Source organism: Prunus persica, chromosome G2 (genome assembly GCF_000346465.2).
Source record: "Prunus persica cultivar Lovell chromosome G2, Prunus_persica_NCBIv2, whole genome shotgun sequence".
Lineage (NCBI taxonomy): Eukaryota > Viridiplantae > Streptophyta > Magnoliopsida > Rosales > Rosaceae > Prunus > Prunus persica.
The window spans coordinates 28,474,061-28,493,120 of record NC_034010.1 but is presented as its reverse complement, the minus strand read 5'-3'; the positions used below and the strand labels follow the sequence as shown (position 1 = coordinate 28,493,120).

The 19,060-nt window shown below is 37.8% G+C and overlaps 5 protein-coding genes and 1 non-coding gene across 9 annotated transcripts; 3 read left to right on the top strand and 3 right to left on the bottom strand.

Moving 5' to 3' along the window:
• On the top strand, positions 3,838 to 6,850 carry LOC18785997 (RHOMBOID-like protein 2). The gene is made up of 5 exons (XM_007218275.2): positions 3,838 to 4,564; positions 5,422 to 5,585; positions 5,805 to 5,968; positions 6,146 to 6,396; positions 6,497 to 6,850. The coding sequence occupies exons 1-5, from the start codon at positions 4,278 to 4,280 to the stop codon at positions 6,609 to 6,611; spliced, it is 981 nt and encodes a 326-aa protein (XP_007218337.1). The 5' UTR covers positions 3,838 to 4,277; the 3' UTR covers positions 6,612 to 6,850.
• Positions 6,948 to 7,021, bottom strand: TRNAV-AAC. The gene has a single exon. It is a non-coding gene; the product is annotated as a tRNA-Val (tRNA).
• On the top strand, positions 7,354 to 7,668 carry LOC18785594 (putative non-specific lipid-transfer protein 14). The gene has a single exon (XM_007219386.2). The coding sequence runs from the start codon at positions 7,354 to 7,356 to the stop codon at positions 7,666 to 7,668; it is 315 nt and encodes a 104-aa protein (XP_007219448.2).
• On the bottom strand, positions 8,793 to 10,236 carry LOC18787500. Its single transcript, XM_020557457.1, has 3 exons — positions 10,123 to 10,236; positions 9,797 to 9,874; positions 8,793 to 9,548 (listed from the first exon to the last, which is right to left on the bottom strand). The coding sequence occupies exons 1-3, from the start codon at positions 10,234 to 10,236 to the stop codon at positions 8,793 to 8,795; spliced, it is 948 nt and encodes a 315-aa protein (XP_020413046.1).
• Positions 9,256 to 16,775, bottom strand: LOC18787734 (protein FAR1-RELATED SEQUENCE 5). Of its 4 annotated transcripts, XR_002270153.1 has the most exons (9): positions 16,562 to 16,775; positions 16,319 to 16,478; positions 13,447 to 15,856; positions 13,128 to 13,280; positions 12,993 to 13,048; positions 12,779 to 12,879; positions 10,123 to 10,323; positions 9,797 to 9,874; positions 9,256 to 9,548 (listed from the first exon to the last, which is right to left on the bottom strand). XR_002270153.1 is itself a non-coding variant. In XM_007220899.2 (7 exons), exons 3-6 carry the CDS (start codon positions 15,850 to 15,852, stop codon positions 12,817 to 12,819), a joined length of 2,682 nt encoding a protein of 893 aa, XP_007220961.2. In that variant the 5' UTR covers positions 15,853 to 15,856; positions 16,319 to 16,478; positions 16,562 to 16,775; the 3' UTR covers positions 10,239 to 10,323; positions 12,779 to 12,816. The 4 variants fall into 4 exon arrangements, 3 of the variants coding, with proteins under 3 accessions (XP_007220961.2, XP_020412603.1, XP_020412604.1); XM_007220899.2 differs by lacking the exons at positions 9,256 to 9,548; positions 9,797 to 9,874 and having other exon boundaries at positions 10,239 to 10,323; positions 12,989 to 13,048; XM_020557014.1 differs by lacking the exons at positions 9,256 to 9,548; positions 9,797 to 9,874; positions 10,123 to 10,323 and having other exon boundaries at positions 12,597 to 12,879.
• LOC18787390 (putative F-box protein At5g55150) lies at positions 17,650 to 18,679 on the top strand. The gene has a single exon (XM_007221137.2). The coding sequence runs from the start codon at positions 18,017 to 18,019 to the stop codon at positions 18,677 to 18,679; it is 663 nt and encodes a 220-aa protein (XP_007221199.2). The 5' UTR covers positions 17,650 to 18,016.

Sequence of the window (19,060 nt, the reverse complement as noted above, 5' to 3'; positions counted from 1 at the left end):
GCATGTGCATTGTCATTGGGAAATTGTATAAAGTTGTAGTACGTCTTTTTTTTGAGAGAACCTCGACGAAACGAGGGAAACTTTATTGATAAAACAAAAAGTTACAACAGGGGAACAATACACCTGATCCCAACTCAAAACATCATAAAGTTGTAGTACGTCTATATCTACCACAATAAGCACATAACCTTCTATGTGGCATGACAGTTGGTGAAATATTATTACAATTTATAGAGCCATTTAGAATTTTTGTAAATTATTTACACTTTCAAATTCATTACGTACCCAAAAAAAAAAAAGTATACAAAATATATATTAAAGTTTCATGTGTCATCGAGACTTGAGGGTAATTGGTTCAGAAATATATTAGCTATGTTTAAATTGTCATTATAGTAATGTTATAATGGCATGTGCCTTCTAGTGCTTAGTCTCTACTTTTTGCACATTTGATTTCATGGGTGTCATAAATTATTTATAATTGAGCTGATCACTATTGTGGTTAAAGCTCTGAATTAAATAATTTTGTTGCATAATTATACTGGTAAAGAAATATAGAAACTTTTTCTCCTGTGTTTCAGTTAATTTGCAGCTGAATGTGAATCTATGGCCTTGGCTGAAATATATATCAAGTTAATAAGATTTAAATCCAACACATTTAAGCTTTGGAAATAAGACCTGAATCTATCTATTTGATTCATGGTTTTAATGAACGGAATCATGTTCCTCTCATTATATAATTTCGTATTCAAATAATCGTTATTATGATTTAATGTAAGAACAAGATTTGTCTCCTATTTTAAGGCAATGTTATTATTGATTGTAACGTCGAATGTAAAGTGTATTATGGTAAATGACAGTGGTTTGGAGAGTCTTAACATTCGTGTAGTGTGTGTGAATTTATTATATTATCGTCTATCTCAATAAGAAAGGTCCTACAAAAAAAAAAGTGTATTATGATGCTGCTCTCAAAACAAATGTGCAGCGAAGGTATCGCATTTTTGTTCTCTTGGTTATACACCCAAAGATTAGTCTTCTTATAAAAAATTAATTAGTTTAGAAATACAGCATTGGAGCATAATTGGATTTAAATTGTCATGTTAAAAACTTGAAAGACCGGCTTACATAATTCATTGAACAAATCAATGAAACACCCATAATACCATGCTTGGTAATTTAATATACTTTTCCCTATTTGGAAGGAAATTAAACAGAAAATGTCGTATACAAATTACCATATTTGGTCACTCAATCAGTTTGCTTCTTCATTAAGATTAGATAAATTGAATCCATTTCTATCCATAATCTTGCAAGACCTTTTGCGAGGATCTGTATAGGAAATATCGAATATACCCTTATATTCTTATCCATTTTAATAATAAATCTAAAACTCCATTTTAATAATCTGAAAAACTAAGAATAATTATTATCAACTAGTTCTAACTAAAAACTATTTTCCTTGACATTTTGTTATTTGCAACCTTAAGCCCAGCCCACTGTTTCAAAGTTGGCACCGTCTGTCAGACGTTGCAGCTTTGACAAAAAATAAGAGTTCGTGGGCCCATAAAGTTCTTAGCTTACGTGGGCCTCTTCTGTCCAAGTATGGCCCACCCTCCGCGATATATTCTGTTTTGTTATTGAGTCAAAAGTCAAAAGTGAAAAATCAAAAGTCAAAAGTCAAAACCCTCCGCTATATATGAAACGATAATTTTATTTACTTACCATTTGGGGTATTTCTCAGAAACAGAGTGACAAACTGCCGCCATGCCATGGTAGATGGTACTCTGCCCTGTCTGTTTAAATAAAAATTTATTTATTTTTATGTATAAACTCTGTCCTGTTATTATTTAAAACAGAGTGAAATTTGCAGGTGGGTTTTCATGGTTATATGATGAATGCGCACGTAGCTGATCATAATGATGTGTTCGTTCTGTGAATTCATGATGGTGGGTAGATTCCAATCTACGTTGCATGTGTTGTTTTATTGATTACTTTGGTTGGTTAGTTGGCTCTGTCGAGTCGAGTGTATTGATTTTCCAAGAACATAATAATTTTTAATATGTGGGTTGTTCCAATTTCTGATTAATATTTGTTGGATATTTCGGTATTGATCGTCATTCTGGTGCTGATGCATCATTTTAAGATGTAGATAATGAACATCAGCATTAATAGGACAAGGACATTGCTGCACAAACTGTTAAGAAGAGATAGAAATGAGAAACCTGAGGTTCGAGATGCTGCTCTTCTGTATGTTCTTTGCATTGTGCAGTGAAATTAAGGAGAAGATTAAGAAAACTAAGGATGAAAACAAGGCAGAGGTAATGGCCAAGCAAGTCACAGAAGAAAAGAGTCAACTTGCCACCCAAGGGCCCCAAGGCTGGTAGGGGTGGGGCTAAAGGGCAAGCGCTGAACACATCATCTATGAGATGAGATTCTTTTTCTTTTTTGTGACTGGGTTGATGTTGATAATTGTCTGTCTTTTCTTCTTTCATGAAATTCTGATTACTTTTGCAGCTCGATACATAAATAAAAGGAGGAGTGACAAATTTAGTATTGTGTGTTACTTTTACCTCCCCACCCCACGAGTCACAAACGTGCATATTATGAGTGCATGTAATGTAAGATACTAACACATGATTGCGAGTGAGGTCTTTCTTTTCTGCTTTAGGATTTGTTGATCATAAACTGATTGAAAAGATTAAAAGTAAAATCTACTTCACAATGATTACAATGGGTAAAAAGGAAAACCAATTTGTGAATGATTAATCTTCTAGCTTCCTCAGCTTTAGGTTTCTTGTTTCTGAACCCTTTTAGAAGAAACGGACAGACAGAAACAAAAGGTCTTTAGAAGAATGATGAAGAAAGAAAGGAAACAGAGGTGAGCCATACAAAGTGAACAAACTGTCATGATGGTAAGTAGTAGGGTATAAGCAACACAGGAGAACCTCAACTCGATTGTCTGACACTTAGACCAACCAACAAACTTTACTCATGCATTCTGACAAAGATTATGATTGATTTGCCTGTCTCACCTTCCACACGTACGTATCTTATTATGAAGAAGCCAATCCATCCTGTTCTTTCTTTCTTTCTTTCGATGCCTCTTTGTCCTTCTACAAGCTTCACCACTTCTTTGTCATTTCCAATCTCTACCATAATTTGTAATAGTTAACTATTAGTTGTCACTAAATGAAAAGAAGAATCATGTACCACTCTCTATGTTTCATGTGTACAGAGGTAGGGAATAAAGTTAACAACTTTAGAATTAGGTAATGGTTTGATGAGACCATTTTACAAGCAAGAGAATTTATATGGTACGAATAATAATGAAACAAAAAACAAAAATCAAATAGGATTACAGGTTTTGCTTTAGTACATTAGGTGCCAAGGGAAAATCAAAGATGATGTTCAGTTGAAAGACGTATGGAACTCAACTTCTTCTTTTTCCAGCTCTCTTTTATGAGAAAAACTTCTCTACCCCGTTGCATTATCTCTTTCTTCATATATCTCTCCTTCTTTTATGGTATGAATCCTGCTCACTTTCGAAATGAGCCTTGATCATGGTCTCATTTGGATTTGGGGTTGAGCAAAAAAGTCAATAAAATAATTGAGTCTTTTTGCAAATATTATTCTTTGAAGTTTGAACTTCCTAAAGCTTTTGCTTGGACCCCAGGAATTGAAATCCAGCTTTATTATTTGGTTTTATTTGGTTGATTCCCTTCCTTTCCTTTCATTCCATGTTTTATAAAGTTAAAAACGCGTTGAAGCAAGCAACCGATCACATTTAAAAGGCAGAGTGTCCGTTTCTTTACCCAAAAAAAAAAAACTAAACGGCAACTTCTAGTTAGTGACTTGGTGGAAAACAACGGAAAACAGAGAATCTGCGCATATTTAGCAACAGTCCAGTGGTTCATTGCTCACACTCCAAAAACCACGTTACCCAATCATTCCAACCCACGACACCACCCTTGCCAATTGGCCAGATAGAACCCACGTGACATGGCACGCGTCTGTTGACGTGGAAGAGACCCATTGGTTCAAAACTAAGACTTAACTTATGTAACACCATGATAGGGACTGTGGCAGTTAGAAACCTGAAAATGCCGAACTCACTTTCTTTGTGCCACTCTCCATTCCATTAAACCTTTCCACCAACTCCATCTGAACAATTGCACAGGCTCTGCTCTGCCACAAGCCCAATTCCGCCACAGAGAGAGAGAGAGAGAGAGAGAGAGAGAGAGAGAGAGCACCATAAACATACAAAACAAAGAAGGAACAAAATGTCTGGTGAAGTTGAAGATGTGGAAAACAGAGGAGTGAAAGACAGAGCAAGGCCGAGCTACTCGTCTTCTTCTTATGTGATAGAGGACTCAGAGACCCAATGGACTTCTTGGTTGGTACCCATGGTTGTTGTGGCTAACGTTGGTGTGTTCCTTGTGGTCATGTTTGTGAACAATTGTCCAAAGCACAATTCTCGGATTGAGGGCAAGTGTGAGGCAAGGTTTCTTGGGAGGTTCTCGTTTCAACCTTTGAAGGAGAACCCTCTCTTCGGCCCTTCTTCTTCCACGTAATTGAAAAATCTTTGGTCTTCTCTCATACCCATTTCCCAATTTTCGGTTTTTTGTTTTGTTGGTGTTTCTGTTTTGGTGCTTAAAATCTCGGTGTTGCTCCTTTTGAAGCACTTGATATATGTTGGTGGTTAAGTTTTCTGGGCACTTGTGATTTGATTACTTTATTGCTACTTTACAGATTTTTCAGCCTTCAAATTCTTACTTCTTTGTTTCACTTAGAAAATGAGTTGAATTGTAGTTACTGCCACTAGGATCTATTGAATGTCTAATTTTGATAACAAGGATATATTAATGGTATTAGATTAGTGCAAATTTAGTTCCTTTATAGCTAGAGCTTGTGTTTCATTGCATATCCTGATAATTATGATTTAGATTGAGTTTCTGAGACACTACGAATTCCGGTTACTCTGCATATAAGAAGAGGAAGCTCTTAGGTCGTTTTTGTTTGGTGGGTTCTGTTAGGCAGATTGCATCTTGAGATAGTTAGTATCAATGCTGAGAATCCCCTAAGAAAACAAGTACAATCCTTGAAGGGTCGTAACAAGTTCTAGCAAACTGTATGAGCTGAAAGCTTTTTTGCCTCAAAAGAATAGCCACTGGATACTAAACATAGTGCTTGTGCAAGCTAACGGAAAAGCTTTCAAACATCCAAAGTCTCGGGCTTTCTTATTCTTGTAATATGTTTAAATGTTTTTGCACCAGTTACTTAAACTACGCTGAAAGTGTGTCTTTTTCATTGACCCACCTTATTATGACAGATTGCCCTTTCTCTTACTGTTTGTGTTTTTTTTCCTCCTCCTCCTTCAAAACCTTTGCAATTTGAACAATGCATAACCTTTTCATGATTTTGAAGATTAGAGAAGATGGGAGCTTTAGATTGGGACAAAGTTGAGCATAAGCATCAGGGATGGAGGCTTTTCACTTGTATTTGGTTGCATGCTGGCGTAATCCACCTGGTTGCTAACATGCTGAGCCTGGTGTTCATTGGAATTCGTATAGAACAGCAATTTGGTTTTGGTATGTTTCTCTTTTTGTTTCTAAATGATGCCGGAGCTCAGTGTATTACTTTGACTATGAATATATTTTCTTGTACCTTTTGTGTGTACAATCTGATCTTATCAATTATTATTTGATTTTGGTTACTAAGCATCACACATAATCTTAGTTTTAAATGTCTATTTGGGAGAGAGAATCTCATTATATCCAAGTAGACTCAAGAGTTGTTACAATTGGCAGTGCGAGTTGGAATTATATACTTGTTGTCTGGATTTGGAGGGAGCATACTTTCGTCCCTTTTCATTCGAAAGAACATCTCTGTTGGTGCCTCTGGTGCTCTTTTTGGGCTTCTTGGAGCAATGCTTTCAGAACTAATTACCAATTGGACTATTTATACCAACAAGGTAAGCAGTGCTTTCAAGAAAAGAAAAACCATTATGGTAGAACCAGATTAAATATTTGCTGCTGTTTGCTATCTGTTGTGAGGCTATACATTTCAATCTTAGCAGCAAGAAGATACTGCCCCCAGTATTGAATAAATAATGTTTACTAATTCACTCTTTATTTGATTGCCTCCATAGGTTGCAGCCCTCCTCACCCTTTTGGTCATTATTGCAATTAACCTTGGCATTGGAATTTTGCCACATGTTGATAATTTTGCCCACATTGGTGGGTTTCTTACTGGTTTCCTCATCGGCTTTGTCTTGATGCCCCGTCCTCGGTTTGGGTGGTTGGAGCAACCAAATCTTCCTGCTCGTGTCAATGTCAAGTCCAAATACAAGGCTTACCAATATATGCTATGGCTTCTTTCTCTTGTTCTGCTGATTGTTGGGTGAGTTATTTACCCTAATCGTTCTGAGTGGTTGTTTGTTTCTATTCAAATCAAACTGGTTGCAGTTATTTTAAGAGCTTGTTATTTTGATCATATGCAGGTTTACAGCTGCATTGGTGATGCTCTTCCACGGGGAGAATGGGAATGACCATTGTCATTGGTGTCACTACCTCAGCTGTGTCCCTTCATCTAGATGGCATTGTGAAGAAAATTAACACTCAAAGCAGACACTTCAAAAAAGAAAAAAGAAAAAAGAAAAAAGAAAAAAGGGATATGTTCCTTTTCTACTATGTTAATGTTTAGTTGTTTTAGAAACTGGTTTGCTCTACCTGTTATTGTAAAGGCAATTGCTGTATTATTGTTGGTGGGTTTTGGAATGCTCAAATTTTTGCATGTTTGATATGTTGCTATATGTAATTGCAATCATTCTTCATTCGATTGGTATGTCTGTCAATGTTGAGTTCTGTACTAAATCGTTATCTTGCTTGTAAACCCAATACGAAATAGGGAAAAAGAAATTTATGTAAAGTGCCAAAAATAATTAAAACGAATGGCTTCGCCCGGGTTCGAACCGGAGACCTTCAGTGTGTTAGACTGACGTGATAACCAACTACACCACGAAACCAAGTTGACAGTAGCAATTTATACAAACAATAAAAACTAGGTCTGGGCCCATACAAGCAGCAGGCCTTATTTCTTCTAACTAGACTAGATACGGGCTCAGTTTAGTTGTCTGACTTCAATTTTTTTTTTTTTGGGGTCAAAAGTTGTATGGGTCATTCAACCTTCATGAAGAACACCACACGTTATTTATTTTACACCAAACCCAACTATAACATCACTATAAAAAATAAGTGTTGCTCTTGCGTAAACCAGAAGAAGTTACAACTAGTAAGGTGTAAGTTGATGTAATTTTGCGAAATGGGAAGCCGGAAGTTGATGATCGGAGTAACAATAATGGCGTTGTTATCAACGGCGATATTGGTGTCTAGCACGATAGAATGCTCTGCCGTGACGGCACTGGTCTCCACTTGCTACACCTTCATCACGTATGGCTCACCAGACCCCTTCCCAGGGTCTCCATGTTGCAATGCCATGGCCAATCTCAAGGTTATTGCTGACACAATTGAGAATCGGAGATTTGCGTGTAGATGCTTATTGGGCCTCATTTCCACATACAACCCAAATGCTTATGCGATTGCTACTTTGCCTGACTTTTGTCAAGTTTCTTTGGGCTTCAACATCGATCCTAACACTGATTGCAATTTGTAAGTTTCTTTGGTCTTTATTTTATTATTATTATTATTTTTTGGAGCTTATACAACGATGAGGTTATGTTGAGGGGTTCAATCCAACCGTCCAATGTTGAGAAATTTGTTGATGGAATGGTTGTTAAGGATCCCCTCACTATAACCCCTCATTACAGCCTCATTGTCTTTTTCCGACCAATGTTTATGGTTTTGGTTTGTGATGGTGCAGAATCCTATGAGTTTGGGTATGCAACTTTAATATGAGTAAGTTCCGGAAAATTAGCGAAATGGAAGACGAAATAAACAATCTCATGTGTTCAGCTGCAGGGCAGAGGAAGGGAGGTTCGAGTTTTGGGTTGAAGAAAATCTGAATAATTGAAGATCTGATTGTACAAATTATGGAATTATGATGTTAGACGATAGATAGCTAGTTAAACTGTTGCTTTAAGGTAAAATAGTTAATAATTCAAATATGGTAACATGATTGCCAACTGAAATGATTATAGCCATCCTACTTTAGGTCATTTAAAGTTGCCCTATAAAGATTTGATTACTGCATCAAAAAAGTTTTAATGCTTTTGCTTGCCATGTAAAAGTGCTAGCAGCCAAAATTGGGTACATGATGACCCAAAAAGAGAGGCTTTGCTACATAATCGAAAATCAATTTCACAACCAGTTTCAATAATGACCCATGGTTGGGATCCAATGCATGCAGTTTGCAGTTGATTTGATTTTGGTGGTAAATGTATGTATCAAGAGTGCCTTCTCCTGGTTTTGTCCAAATCCACAAAAGCCACCGCCAATTAAGTGAAAAGATCTTATCCCGTGAATGAGATTTGGAAAAAGAATGTCGTTGAAAATGACTTGGTGGGATGTGATTGCAATTGCAAACTCTAGCGACTCGTAAAAAAATGTACAAAGAATACTAGAACCAAAGTTTGATACGTAAACAAAGCACAATCGAAATTACATTTTTACTGAGTTTGAACCCTCACACTTTTGAAACTATGTTCATCTTTTGACACCCATGGTGCCAAACTTTGTTTTCCTAAGAACAGCTTTGTACATCAAGGATTCAGGGTCAAGTAATTAAAACTCAAAACATCGCCTGCCATACACAGAAATAAATACATAGAACATGGAACATCACCGTGGACTGGCACTCCCAAGTCTGTTCAAGCGGCTAGAGCTAAACACTGATTTATTCCGGCAGTCGGAATCTTGAGCAAAACTAGTATCTGAACAAGTTCCTGCATCCCAAAACTCCTGAACAGACTTTTTGGTCAAACCATATTTCTCAAACTCAAGCCTTTGCCTTGGGGCACTCTGTGACCTGACCTTAGCTCGGGATGATTCCGTGTTAGCCATGTAGTTGGGGTAACCTGCATACCCATTAATGAAACCCCACGAGCATTCACTCCTTGCTGGCGTGAAGTGATGACCTCTTCTACCACTACTTCCAGGTCTAGAGGAGGCAGAAAATGCTTGTGGGCTGTTCTCAGCAGTCCTAAAAGCTGCTTCATCTGTTGCTATAGCATATTTCAGAGAGCTCAGTGATAAGACGTCCATAGAAGCTTGGTTTGGAATCGGGTTCGGTTCCTTCATCGAATGTTTTGATGGAGAGTCAAATGTCATGAAGGTTGGGTTGTAACGATTTGAAGTCAGAACATGATGTGCTGTTTGAAAGGTTTGGGGTCTACGTTGGGAGCCCAAGTGAGGCTTCCAAGTATCTACTTCAAGTATCTTGTCACCCCTTACGTCATCTGCTTGCTCATATCTCAGTGAAGCATCTCGGCGGTTGTTCCGCGCACTTTCTTCCATCCACCGGTCTAACCAACCTGACGCCAGCCGTCTTCTGTCTAGATTTACGACATCCCTTACATTTGAATTTGAACCGCATCTCTGAGTTTGATGGAACAGAGGAATTTGATTAATATCAATTGGTTTTTATGAATAAAATAAAGATCAGTATTCCAGAAAACAGGTTCAACAATGTCTTGGGATCAAATTTTGACAGTAACATTCTCTAGCTTCCATTAAAAAAATTTGTGACCCAGTTTCAAACTTGCTACAGAATATCATCCACAAGTAAAGCATCATATGCAGTAGGAGGGGTTAATCAAATTCTACACAGCCATTGAAGTAAATACCTTCAGTATTGAGGGTCCATCAAATTTGCTGCTACAAGCACGGGGTTGGTATCCAATTTTGTCAGGACTTTCTGGGAGCTGCAAGTAGACATCATAGAAAATGAATACCAATTATGTAAAAGTAAGCAAAGTTGGACTCAACAAAATAAAATAGTAAAACAAATTTGTCCCGAGAAAATTTAGCTAACCAGGTAAAAAGTTGAGAATTATTAATACTAAGAGTATGGCATACAAATCCAACCTGGCACAAAGTGTGTTTTTACCCCTCGTATTTGACTAGAAAATGGAAACTAGTAAGCTTGATCTAAAAGGAAAGGTCTGCTTACAGGGTGGTGAGATAGGGAGGATTTTCTGCTAGAATGTGGTGAGTCTGACATGAGTGTTCGACTTGCACGTGCTCGGGCTTGTACTCGGACCAGTGTCTGCATACGCCTGAGCATGTCTGCCGATTGTTTTCTCACTATGTGGCCTCTCACCAAAGCTTGAAGCTTCACGAGTGCTTTAAGTGCCCTTAAGGCCCTCCTTGCCTGTCATAGTTCGCCGAAGTTCAGAGAATCAGGTCATCAAAGTCTCAGAATACTAACCAACATAATTCAGTACAAACCAAATGGATGAAACAAGTGTGCATAACAATTACAGTTTTCTTAACTACGACAATATTTCCTGTGAAATGCAACCAGAGCCCAGGAATTTAAAATTAGAGGGAACAGACTGGCACAAAACTTTTAGAAAAGGGAAACTCTTGTGGATGAAATCATGATCTCACTCACACAGGCATCCCTACTGAATAAACAAATAAAAGAAAGAACAAGTATATAAAATAAAGTCAAAAATTAATTGAACAGCATCCCAATTGCCATTTCATCCAGTTATTTAATTAATCAAAGACTGCCAATGACAATCACAGCTCAAACAGAACAACTACTCATTATAGAATATAGACAACCAACCACAAAACAAGCTGCACTAATTTGAATTTGAACTTGGAAGTGAAAAAGGGAAAGCAAAGAAAGAAAGTAGGATAGCAGGATCAGTTTTCTTGCTAGTAGAACCCAATCATATCACCAAGTGAGGCAACAGGCCCCAACAGCCAAGCTGGAAACCAGTGGGTTGTGCTTGCTTGTAGTCAGAGACACAGAAGTCAAGTTTCTACCAAATGAGTTGCACCCACGTCATCATACAAATTCGAGTCTATGGGTACGAAAATACGAAAATAACCTCTATGTACGAAGGAAGAAGCCTCCAGAAGTCGTCGAGTACGGATTACACGTACGAAACCACTGGTTGTCAAAGTACAGTAAACATGCTGTTGATAACACAGAGAATCACTTCTCCCAGACGCTGACACTGACTCAGCGAGTTGACACATCAACTGGTACCAGTGTCGGCGGTCTTCTAATTTTTATTTTTAATTCCTTGTTTTATTTTGTGAAAAACTATGTTTATGAACAGTACTTTTTTATGAAGCTTCAAATACAGCCTTTCTTTTAAGCCCGTGTTTGTTTCCCGAGAAACTTTTTCGATAGAGAAAGAGAAGAAGAGGAAGGTAGAATTTGAAATCCCAAATTAATTTAAATTTCCCCTTCCTTGTAATTTGCGAGCAAACAGAATTTTATAGGGAAAGAAATTCAAAATTTTAAAATAAAAAGTGAAACCAAACATAATCATTCGTTAAAGTTCGAAACTTTTTTGTACTTCCGAACCAATTAACAAAGCATCACGAAACGTAATTTCAGCTGAAATCCAGGGGCAGAAACGGTAAAAAATTCAAAACAAACCGCTAACCAGGTATCTCCGGAAAGCAGACTGTATCTTTACGGCTGCCAGATGGCGGCTGAAGGTAGCCGACGCCGCCACGGGTAAGCTAACGTGCTCGGAAGTGCCGGGTCCAGCTCCATTAGTGAGGCGAACGACCTCGGCCGCCGCATGAGCCGCGGCGAGAGCGGCCTCAGCTACAGCAGCCGTAGCAGCGGCTACAGCTATGGCGTGCTTGTTGGCGTCCAATCCTACCCATTCTTGAGCAGCTGATGATGTGGATTCGGTGGTGAGCTTTTGTTTGTTAGAGGCAGAAGTAGTCCTATTTTCCTTGTTGTGGTTGGCCGTCGGCGAAGTGGTGTTTTTGGGTCTTTTAGGGCCGAAGAGTCGCCGGAAAAAGCCCATGTCTCATTGCTGGGGAATGGGCCGTTCTAAGTAGAAGAAACAGACAGAAAACAAAGTTGGGGACTCTGGGGGAGAGAGAGAGAGAGAGAGAGAGAGAGAAGGCACTAGGCAGGCAGTGCCAGCGAGTGTGTGTTTGTTGTGGTGACAAGTGAGTGAGTGATAGAGATGAAAGTAAGATTTATTATGTAGCGAGTGAGTTTAAGTTTGGGGAATTTTTAATTTTAAAGAGACAAAGATGAGCTTTGTCGCACAGTTGTGTGCTTGACGAGTAGGACCCGCGCATTGAAATGCTTTCCCATATTCCTTGTTCGGGGGGGTGGTCACAGCTATAATTGTAATTGTAGAATTTACTGTGGTTAACAATTGACAATGTTCGGTTTATCCTGGATCAATAGATCAAGTGCAGCAACCTGCTGTGGTTGTGGTTCTCTTCCATTTGTTACAATATGGAGCAAGGCTGTCTTGACTTTTGATGTCCCGGGGCATATGGATGCTTTTCAAGCTTCTCCTTAAAGGACCAAAGGTTGCCTCCATTGAAGCCCTGCCAAGTTCATATATACAACTTGTGTTTTCTGTATATCAAGTTCAAGTTATAAACTTCATTTTGTGTTGTAAAAATGGGAGTTGACCAGGTGGTGCAGATATCAAATGCATTTTTATATGACTTCAAGAGTGCCTCTTCACACTCCAGTATTGCATTTCAAATGAAAAAACAACAGGCTTTTGGGACTGTACAGTATACATTTAACATACATTCTTTAAGAGAGAGAGAGAGAGAGAGAGAGAGAGAGAGAGAGAGAGAGACTTTCAATGGTCGTTCACCTTTACTTGAGCACAAGAAATGGACTGTCAGAAGCCCTCTATCCACGATCCAAAAGCAAGAATGAAGATGAATGTGGATGTTGGACATCGAGATCCATTGCCTACAGGAAACCATGAAGCAAAATAATTACCATCCATATACTTGTTATGATTTAAACAACAAACTTACGAATCAATTTATTCAAGTCTTTGACTTTTACTTCTAATTACCTGCCTCAATTCAGGGGTGCTTGATACGGGCTCTTGGTATGTGCCATTGATCAGAGGTTCCTGCATGTCAATGAGTATACAACTCACATACAACAATAGCTCAGAATAAGATGAGCAATTGAGTGTGTACAAGATCTACCTGTAGTAGTTGAGAATGGCCAGGTGAATCGTGTTGGTTAGAAAAGAAGTTGAGTGGTTGATACATGTTAGGATTGGAATGCTCTTCCAGCACCAGATTATCTTGTTGGTACATACACTGGACCACCTGATTCGCTTCAAAATTGTATAAACCCTGTGTTATGAACATGGAACGATCAAAACCGGCCACAAAGAAAAGAACAGAAAGGATCAAAACTTTACATATTTAATATCAGAGCAAAGCACACCAAACACGACAGTTGCATGTCATGGCATCTTTACCATGCCATAATTGCAATAAAATGCAAGCCGGGACTCACCTGCATAATGGGATTTGCTGTTGTCCCTTCAGGTGAAACATACAAAGACGGACTCGAAATGCAGGAATCAGTGTTTTGTAGGGATGTATCTACATTCTGAATTCTTTTTGTACTAGAGAATTCACCATTCACATTTGTTAATTGACCTTTGTCAAAAACAGCCGTCTCTTTTTCCTTTGCTCCTTTTACTACACTGTCATCCTGATCTTCAATTGCATTTCCATCTGGAAAAACCACTGCACGTTCACTATCAGAAGCATTTGCGGTGCTACTTGAGGTGAAAGCTTGAGCATCCTGAGGTTTTAATGTCAAGATTTTCTCCACACCTTCCATCACTTCATCAAGTTGTCCAACAGCAAATTGAAATGCTTCCTCAGATGCAGAAGCCTTGGCTGATAACATAATAATTCGGCCGCACATATTTTTGTAACGGCTTGCCACAACAAGCTTTGGGTTATCCCTGATGGAGGACACATCATTCTCTCTTGCACTCCCTAACCTTGCATTTTTTGTCCATCTCTTCAAGATATATTTGGAGGGGACAACCTTTATATTCATGTGATCAAGTACTTTAAGAGCATGGCTACATAGAAACCCAACAGAGTCAAATTTCTTGCAGCTGCAAATAACTGCGTCATCAGAAGAGTTGAATGTAACGGTGTGTTCTCTACTTTTACCAAATATGTTGGTTTTGTACTCGAACAATGGCCCATTCTCACTGCATTGGTTAACAACAATATTCAAACACTTCTCATATCCTCGCTGGAACACTTCAAATGCCCTTGGAGTGTAAACATCACTTGCATGCTTTAGTAAAATCACATTCCCCATTAGTCTTGGCATGCAGCGGTTCATTTCATCATTGGCTTCTATTTCTTTGTAACGTTGCTCATCTACCAACCTTTCGAAATACTTAACAAAATCAAGCACATCTAGGTCAGAGTATAGGTAATTTCTCAAATCATGAAACAAACTTTCAACCAGATGTGAGCCTTTTCTGTCAACAAAAAAAGTATTCCTGCCATATACCACAGCCCATTTCTCTCGTTCCCTAAACATCCATTTTAACCAGTCATTCTGCTGAAGACCATAATTATCCAGCATATTCCCCCAAGCATACACAAACCCATCTTCATCTTTTTCGTCATATATACAGCTCTTGAAATCATTGGCAAAAGATTCGGTATCTTTTACTATGTGGTTAAGGTGCTTGAGAGCATTCTGGCACATTTGCCATGTGCATATCCGATGGTCTGTTTCAGGTAAAACTGAATTGATTGCCTCAACAATTGCTGCATCTTGATCGGTAAGAATGGCCTTTGGTTTCTTCCCGGACATCGACTCCACAAAAGTTTGAAATAGCCACTTATAAGATTGAACAGTGTCATCATACAACAGTGCAGCAGAAAAGATAACTACCTGTTTATGATTATTTACTCCTACAAACTGTACAAATGGCAGGCAATTCTTGTCTGCTCTGCAAACCGTGTCTAGACAAACCACATCCCCAAAATGGTCATAATCTGATACCATATTATCATCAGCCCAAAGTATGTTACTCACTTTATCATCAGTATCAACCTGTATTGCGTAAAAGAACGATGGGTTTTCAAAGTGCTGCCTTTGAAAGTAATGCAGCAAACGTCCCACCTCTCCTTCCTTCATATCTCGAGTCCTTTCAGATTGAAGATAATTTTCAAAATCTAAGGCAAAACTATCAACAGATTCCCTTACCCTAAACCCTCTATTCATCGAGTCTAGTGCCGATTTTGACAATGATCCTAACTCTTTTACCGAGTCAGCATCAGCAGCTTCAGGAACAGTGCATTCTCTTTGTTCTGGCAATGCTTGAGCAATACTTAGATTTACATTGTCATGATTGTGTTGTTCTGGCAATGCTTGAGCAATACTTGAATTTACATTGCCATGATTGTGTTGTTCTTCAAATTGTGTAACCCGATATTTACCATCAGGTTGACGGGTGATGATCATATGAGCCAAGCAACCAGTTCTTGTTTCCTTTCGATGTTTCTTTACATTAACATCTCTTTTGTCCTTCCGCCGATACCCCTCTTTAGAACAAGTGAACTTCCTAGATACCACCTGACCATGTACCTTACTCCTATTTACCCAGTCTTTCCTAACATTAAAACCCACCAACCTGGCATATTTATTGTAAGATTTGTAGGCATGTTCATCAGACTCAAACTCTGTACCAACTTCTAAGACTGAATCTTTACTGTCTGCACCTATGGAGGGAGGATTAGACTGAGTGCCGTTGACATAGACAACTTTTGGGCTGCGGGAGTCCTGCTCTACATTCAAGTCCAACCTATTTGTTGCTTGAAGTCCGACATCCATGCTATCCTCATGAAGACTACCAAAATCATCATCCTCCCTTTCCATGGGCCTGCATTGTTACATGGATTAAACATTGAACATTGCAAATGCAAAAACAAAAAAAATAAAAGTAAAAAGAAGAGAAATATTAATTTACTCTATGTCCAACAGAAACTGGCAAAATAGTTGATTAACCTCTTTCTTTCCTGACAACTAAATATGGAATGGATTGGTCCATTTTCACAATGATATATTGCTTCTGGTATGGCTTTAGCCTTACTCCATAATTTTGTTTGTAAGACAAGCAAATCAAGCAGATACAAAAATGTAAACTTTGACCATGAAAAATTGAGCTGCCTCCAGAAGTATCAAATTGGTTCAAATTATTTCCCCATTTCTCCACTTGGATAATTATACTTCAGAAAGTATTCATATGTTGTTCTCCGGATAATGCATGGAGAAAGTCGGTAAATTTCTTTAAAACAGGGGACTTCATGAGAGTAAAACTACATTGGATAAATTGAAATATTACCTTGTACAATAGTGCTTTCTGGTGAACTTCAACTGACCACACCCAATTGCCTTCAGTTCACAGAAATAGCATTTACATGTCGAAGGAGCAACAAGCTCAGATTTTGATAGTGGCCCATCCAAATGTCCAATGCCCAATCCACGCCGCCCCGATATCACATCTGTAAGAGACTAAGGGTTTAGAAATTCAAAGTCCAAATTGCTCTTAGAGATGTAGCTCAAGGTCAGTACCAAATCTACTTACCCGAAGTCCACTTTCAGCCTGAAGCTTGAAGCAGTAGCCCTAATTCTCCGATTCCAATTTCGAATTTTAAGACGAACTAAGCAATTCGGTGAGATTTGAGCTCAGCTTGTAGTCATGAAGCTGCTTCTTTCTGTTCCTGAGGAACAAAGAAGGAGCTTTTTTTTTTGGGTACAAGAACAGAGAGAGAATTATTGAGTCTTTGATAAATAAATAAATCAATAGTCGAGTCGAATGTGAACTTGCAAGTTTTTTTATTTAAGAACATGCCTTAATGAAGCTAACAAAAACAAAAAGACCACGCTTTAGTGGGGCAGACCCATTGTAAAGTTCATATGCCCTGCCTCATTAATAGTTTATCTTTACATGTGTTGTGCGTTAGTGCGCTTAAAAATCCATAAGATAATTAATTTAAAAATTCAGAGAATGTAAATTTTTTTTTAGTATAAGTAATTGAATTTATACAAATATTCATTGGGTATATAAGAGTTTCGAACCTCTACCCATATAAATAAAGGTGAAAAAGTTCAACTAATCACTAACAGAGCCAAACCCCATAAGCAAACTCCTCAAGCTTAACATTTATCATTTGTTTATCTTATTTCAATACACATCCTCAAGCTTAACAGTTACCGATCGAAACCGCTCTCTCCAAGTTCTTCTCTGACCTTGTTCCTCACAACATCGCTCTCGATGCTGCAGACTTCGAGATCTTCTAGAAGTTTCGGTTCCGGAAGCCATGAGCTGCAGTTTTCGGAGGTTTGATGATTGTTCATAATGTTGCTAATTTTGAAATTGCCTGCAGCCTGTGGATGAAGCTTTCAATTATTGGATTGTCACGCTTATAGGTTCTTCTAATGAAAAACAGAGTATACGAGAATGATCATTCAATTGCTAATAAATTGTTTGATTTTAGTTTCTGACAAAAGGGATGGGATCTACAATTTTGGGTTTTAAATTGTTGGAGTGTGGGTTGTTATAGGTAGTCCTCTTATGTTGAATACCTTTTTGGCGTGTTTATTTGCATTCTCGTTTAATGAATTCCAGTTATTGACCAAAAAAAAGTATGCATTCAATAGTTTTTATTTGGTTTGTTCAGTGCATAAAAACTCCTTATTAATTTTGTATCTGTAATTTATATATGTATTTTACGTAACTATAGCCTCTCTAATTGATTTTTTTTTTATATTTATAAATCTTCTCATATTGGGCAAATTTGCCTGAGGAACTTTTGGATTCAATTTTGAGATTAGTGTTACAATCAGACTATATTCAGTTTAGTCGTGTTTGTATGCCATGGTATTGTGTAGCAAAAGATATTAAAAGGCATCATTCTCCAATGATTTTGATTCATATGCCCAAAAAAGATACATGGAATTTGTACAACGTCATGTTTGGTAATGTTCTTGATTTGGAATTTAAATTGCCGAAGATGCGATTTTGTGGTTATGCAAAAGAATGGTTAATAATGAAGGAACAATTGCCGAATTTGTCATCAAGGCTACAATATCAGCCGATCCAATATTGGATGCCAACAACTGTGTTGTTGTTGTCATTTATGAGGGATCATGTAAATTAGCTTTCATTAGACTCAATAAAGACACAACATGGACTTACGTTGATCCAAGGTTGGAATACATTGGTCAAAGCTTGGATATGATTGAAGATGTTGTTCATGTTAAAGAGAAGTTTTATGCTGTTAAAGTAGGGGGTCAACTTTTTTCTTTTGATATTATTACTCAATCCAAGCAACTGGTTGCAGAGGGCATGCGACATGATTTGGAGAAGGTATATCTTGTGGTTTTAAATGATAAAGAATTATGGATGGTTCGAAGGTTTCTTGCTTTTGGAGATGAGGATCGTGTGACGAAAAAAGTTAGAATATACGAATTGGATTTTGATAAGCATGAGTGGGTTGAGAAAGAAACCTTGGGTGATGTCGCTCTTTTTTTGGGTGATAACTTTTCAATATCTGTCTTGGCTTTAAATTTTTTAGGATATCGGCTGAATTGCATTTACTTCAACCATGATCATGATCGTTATTATGGTTATTTCATAGGCTGTTTGCATCATGATTTTAGTGTGTATGATGTTAAAAGTCAGCGCTTTTCACAGCCTTAACGCCCCAAATATTAAGGCTCTTATGAAGATGACCAAGAAACCTCCATATTGGGTTGTGCCAACCTTTCAATTGTAAACAATTAAAAAAGAAGTTATATTTGTTATTATTCTTTACCTAGCCTATCACTTATTTAAATCCCCTTTTGTATTCTATAAGTCTTTCAATTGTAAACAATAAAAAAGAAGTTATATTTCTTGTTATTCTTTATTGTTTTGTAGTTCACTCACTGGCTTTTATTGGGTAGTTTTACAATTATCGGGGAATAACCAAGTTCTCCCCCCCCTTTTTTTTTTCCTTCTTTTGGTAAAAAGGTATAAGTTACACAAAAGATTGTCAACCATGCTAATAAATATCGAGGTCTCCATTCTTATGACCCAATT

Coding starts and splice junctions, on each gene's coding strand:
- LOC18785997 (XM_007218275.2), top strand. CDS start 4,278: ATGTCTGGTGAAGTTGAAGATGTGGAAAACAGAGGAGTGAAAGACAGA. Junction 5,969..6,145: donor GGACTATTTATACCAACAAG/GTAAGCAGTGCT, acceptor TTGCCTCCATAG/GTTGCAGCCCTCCTCACCCT. Junction 6,397..6,496: donor CTTGTTCTGCTGATTGTTGG/GTGAGTTATTTA, acceptor GATCATATGCAG/GTTTACAGCTGCATTGGTGA.
- LOC18785594 (XM_007219386.2), top strand. CDS start 7,354: ATGGCGTTGTTATCAACGGCGATATTGGTGTCTAGCACGATAGAATGC.
- LOC18787500 (XM_020557457.1), bottom strand. CDS start 10,236: ATGCTCAGGCGTATGCAGACACTGGTCCGAGTACAAGCCCGAGCACGT. Junction 9,875..10,122: donor CCTCCCTATCTCACCACCCT/GTAAGCAGACCT, acceptor GTCTACTTGCAG/CTCCCAGAAAGTCCTGACAA. Junction 9,549..9,796: donor ATGGACCCTCAATACTGAAG/GTATTTACTTCA, acceptor CATCAAACTCAG/AGATGCGGTTCAAATTCAAA.
- LOC18787734 (XM_020557014.1), bottom strand. CDS start 15,852: ATGGAAAGGGAGGATGATGATTTTGGTAGTCTTCATGAGGATAGCATG. Junction 13,049..13,127: donor GCCATTCTCAACTACTACAG/GTAGATCTTGTA, acceptor ATTGACATGCAG/GAACCTCTGATCAATGGCAC. Junction 12,880..12,992: donor TCAAGCACCCCTGAATTGAG/GCAGGTAATTAG, acceptor GGTTTCCTGTAG/GCAATGGATCTCGATGTCCA.
- LOC18787390 (XM_007221137.2), top strand. CDS start 18,017: ATGGTTAATAATGAAGGAACAATTGCCGAATTTGTCATCAAGGCTACA.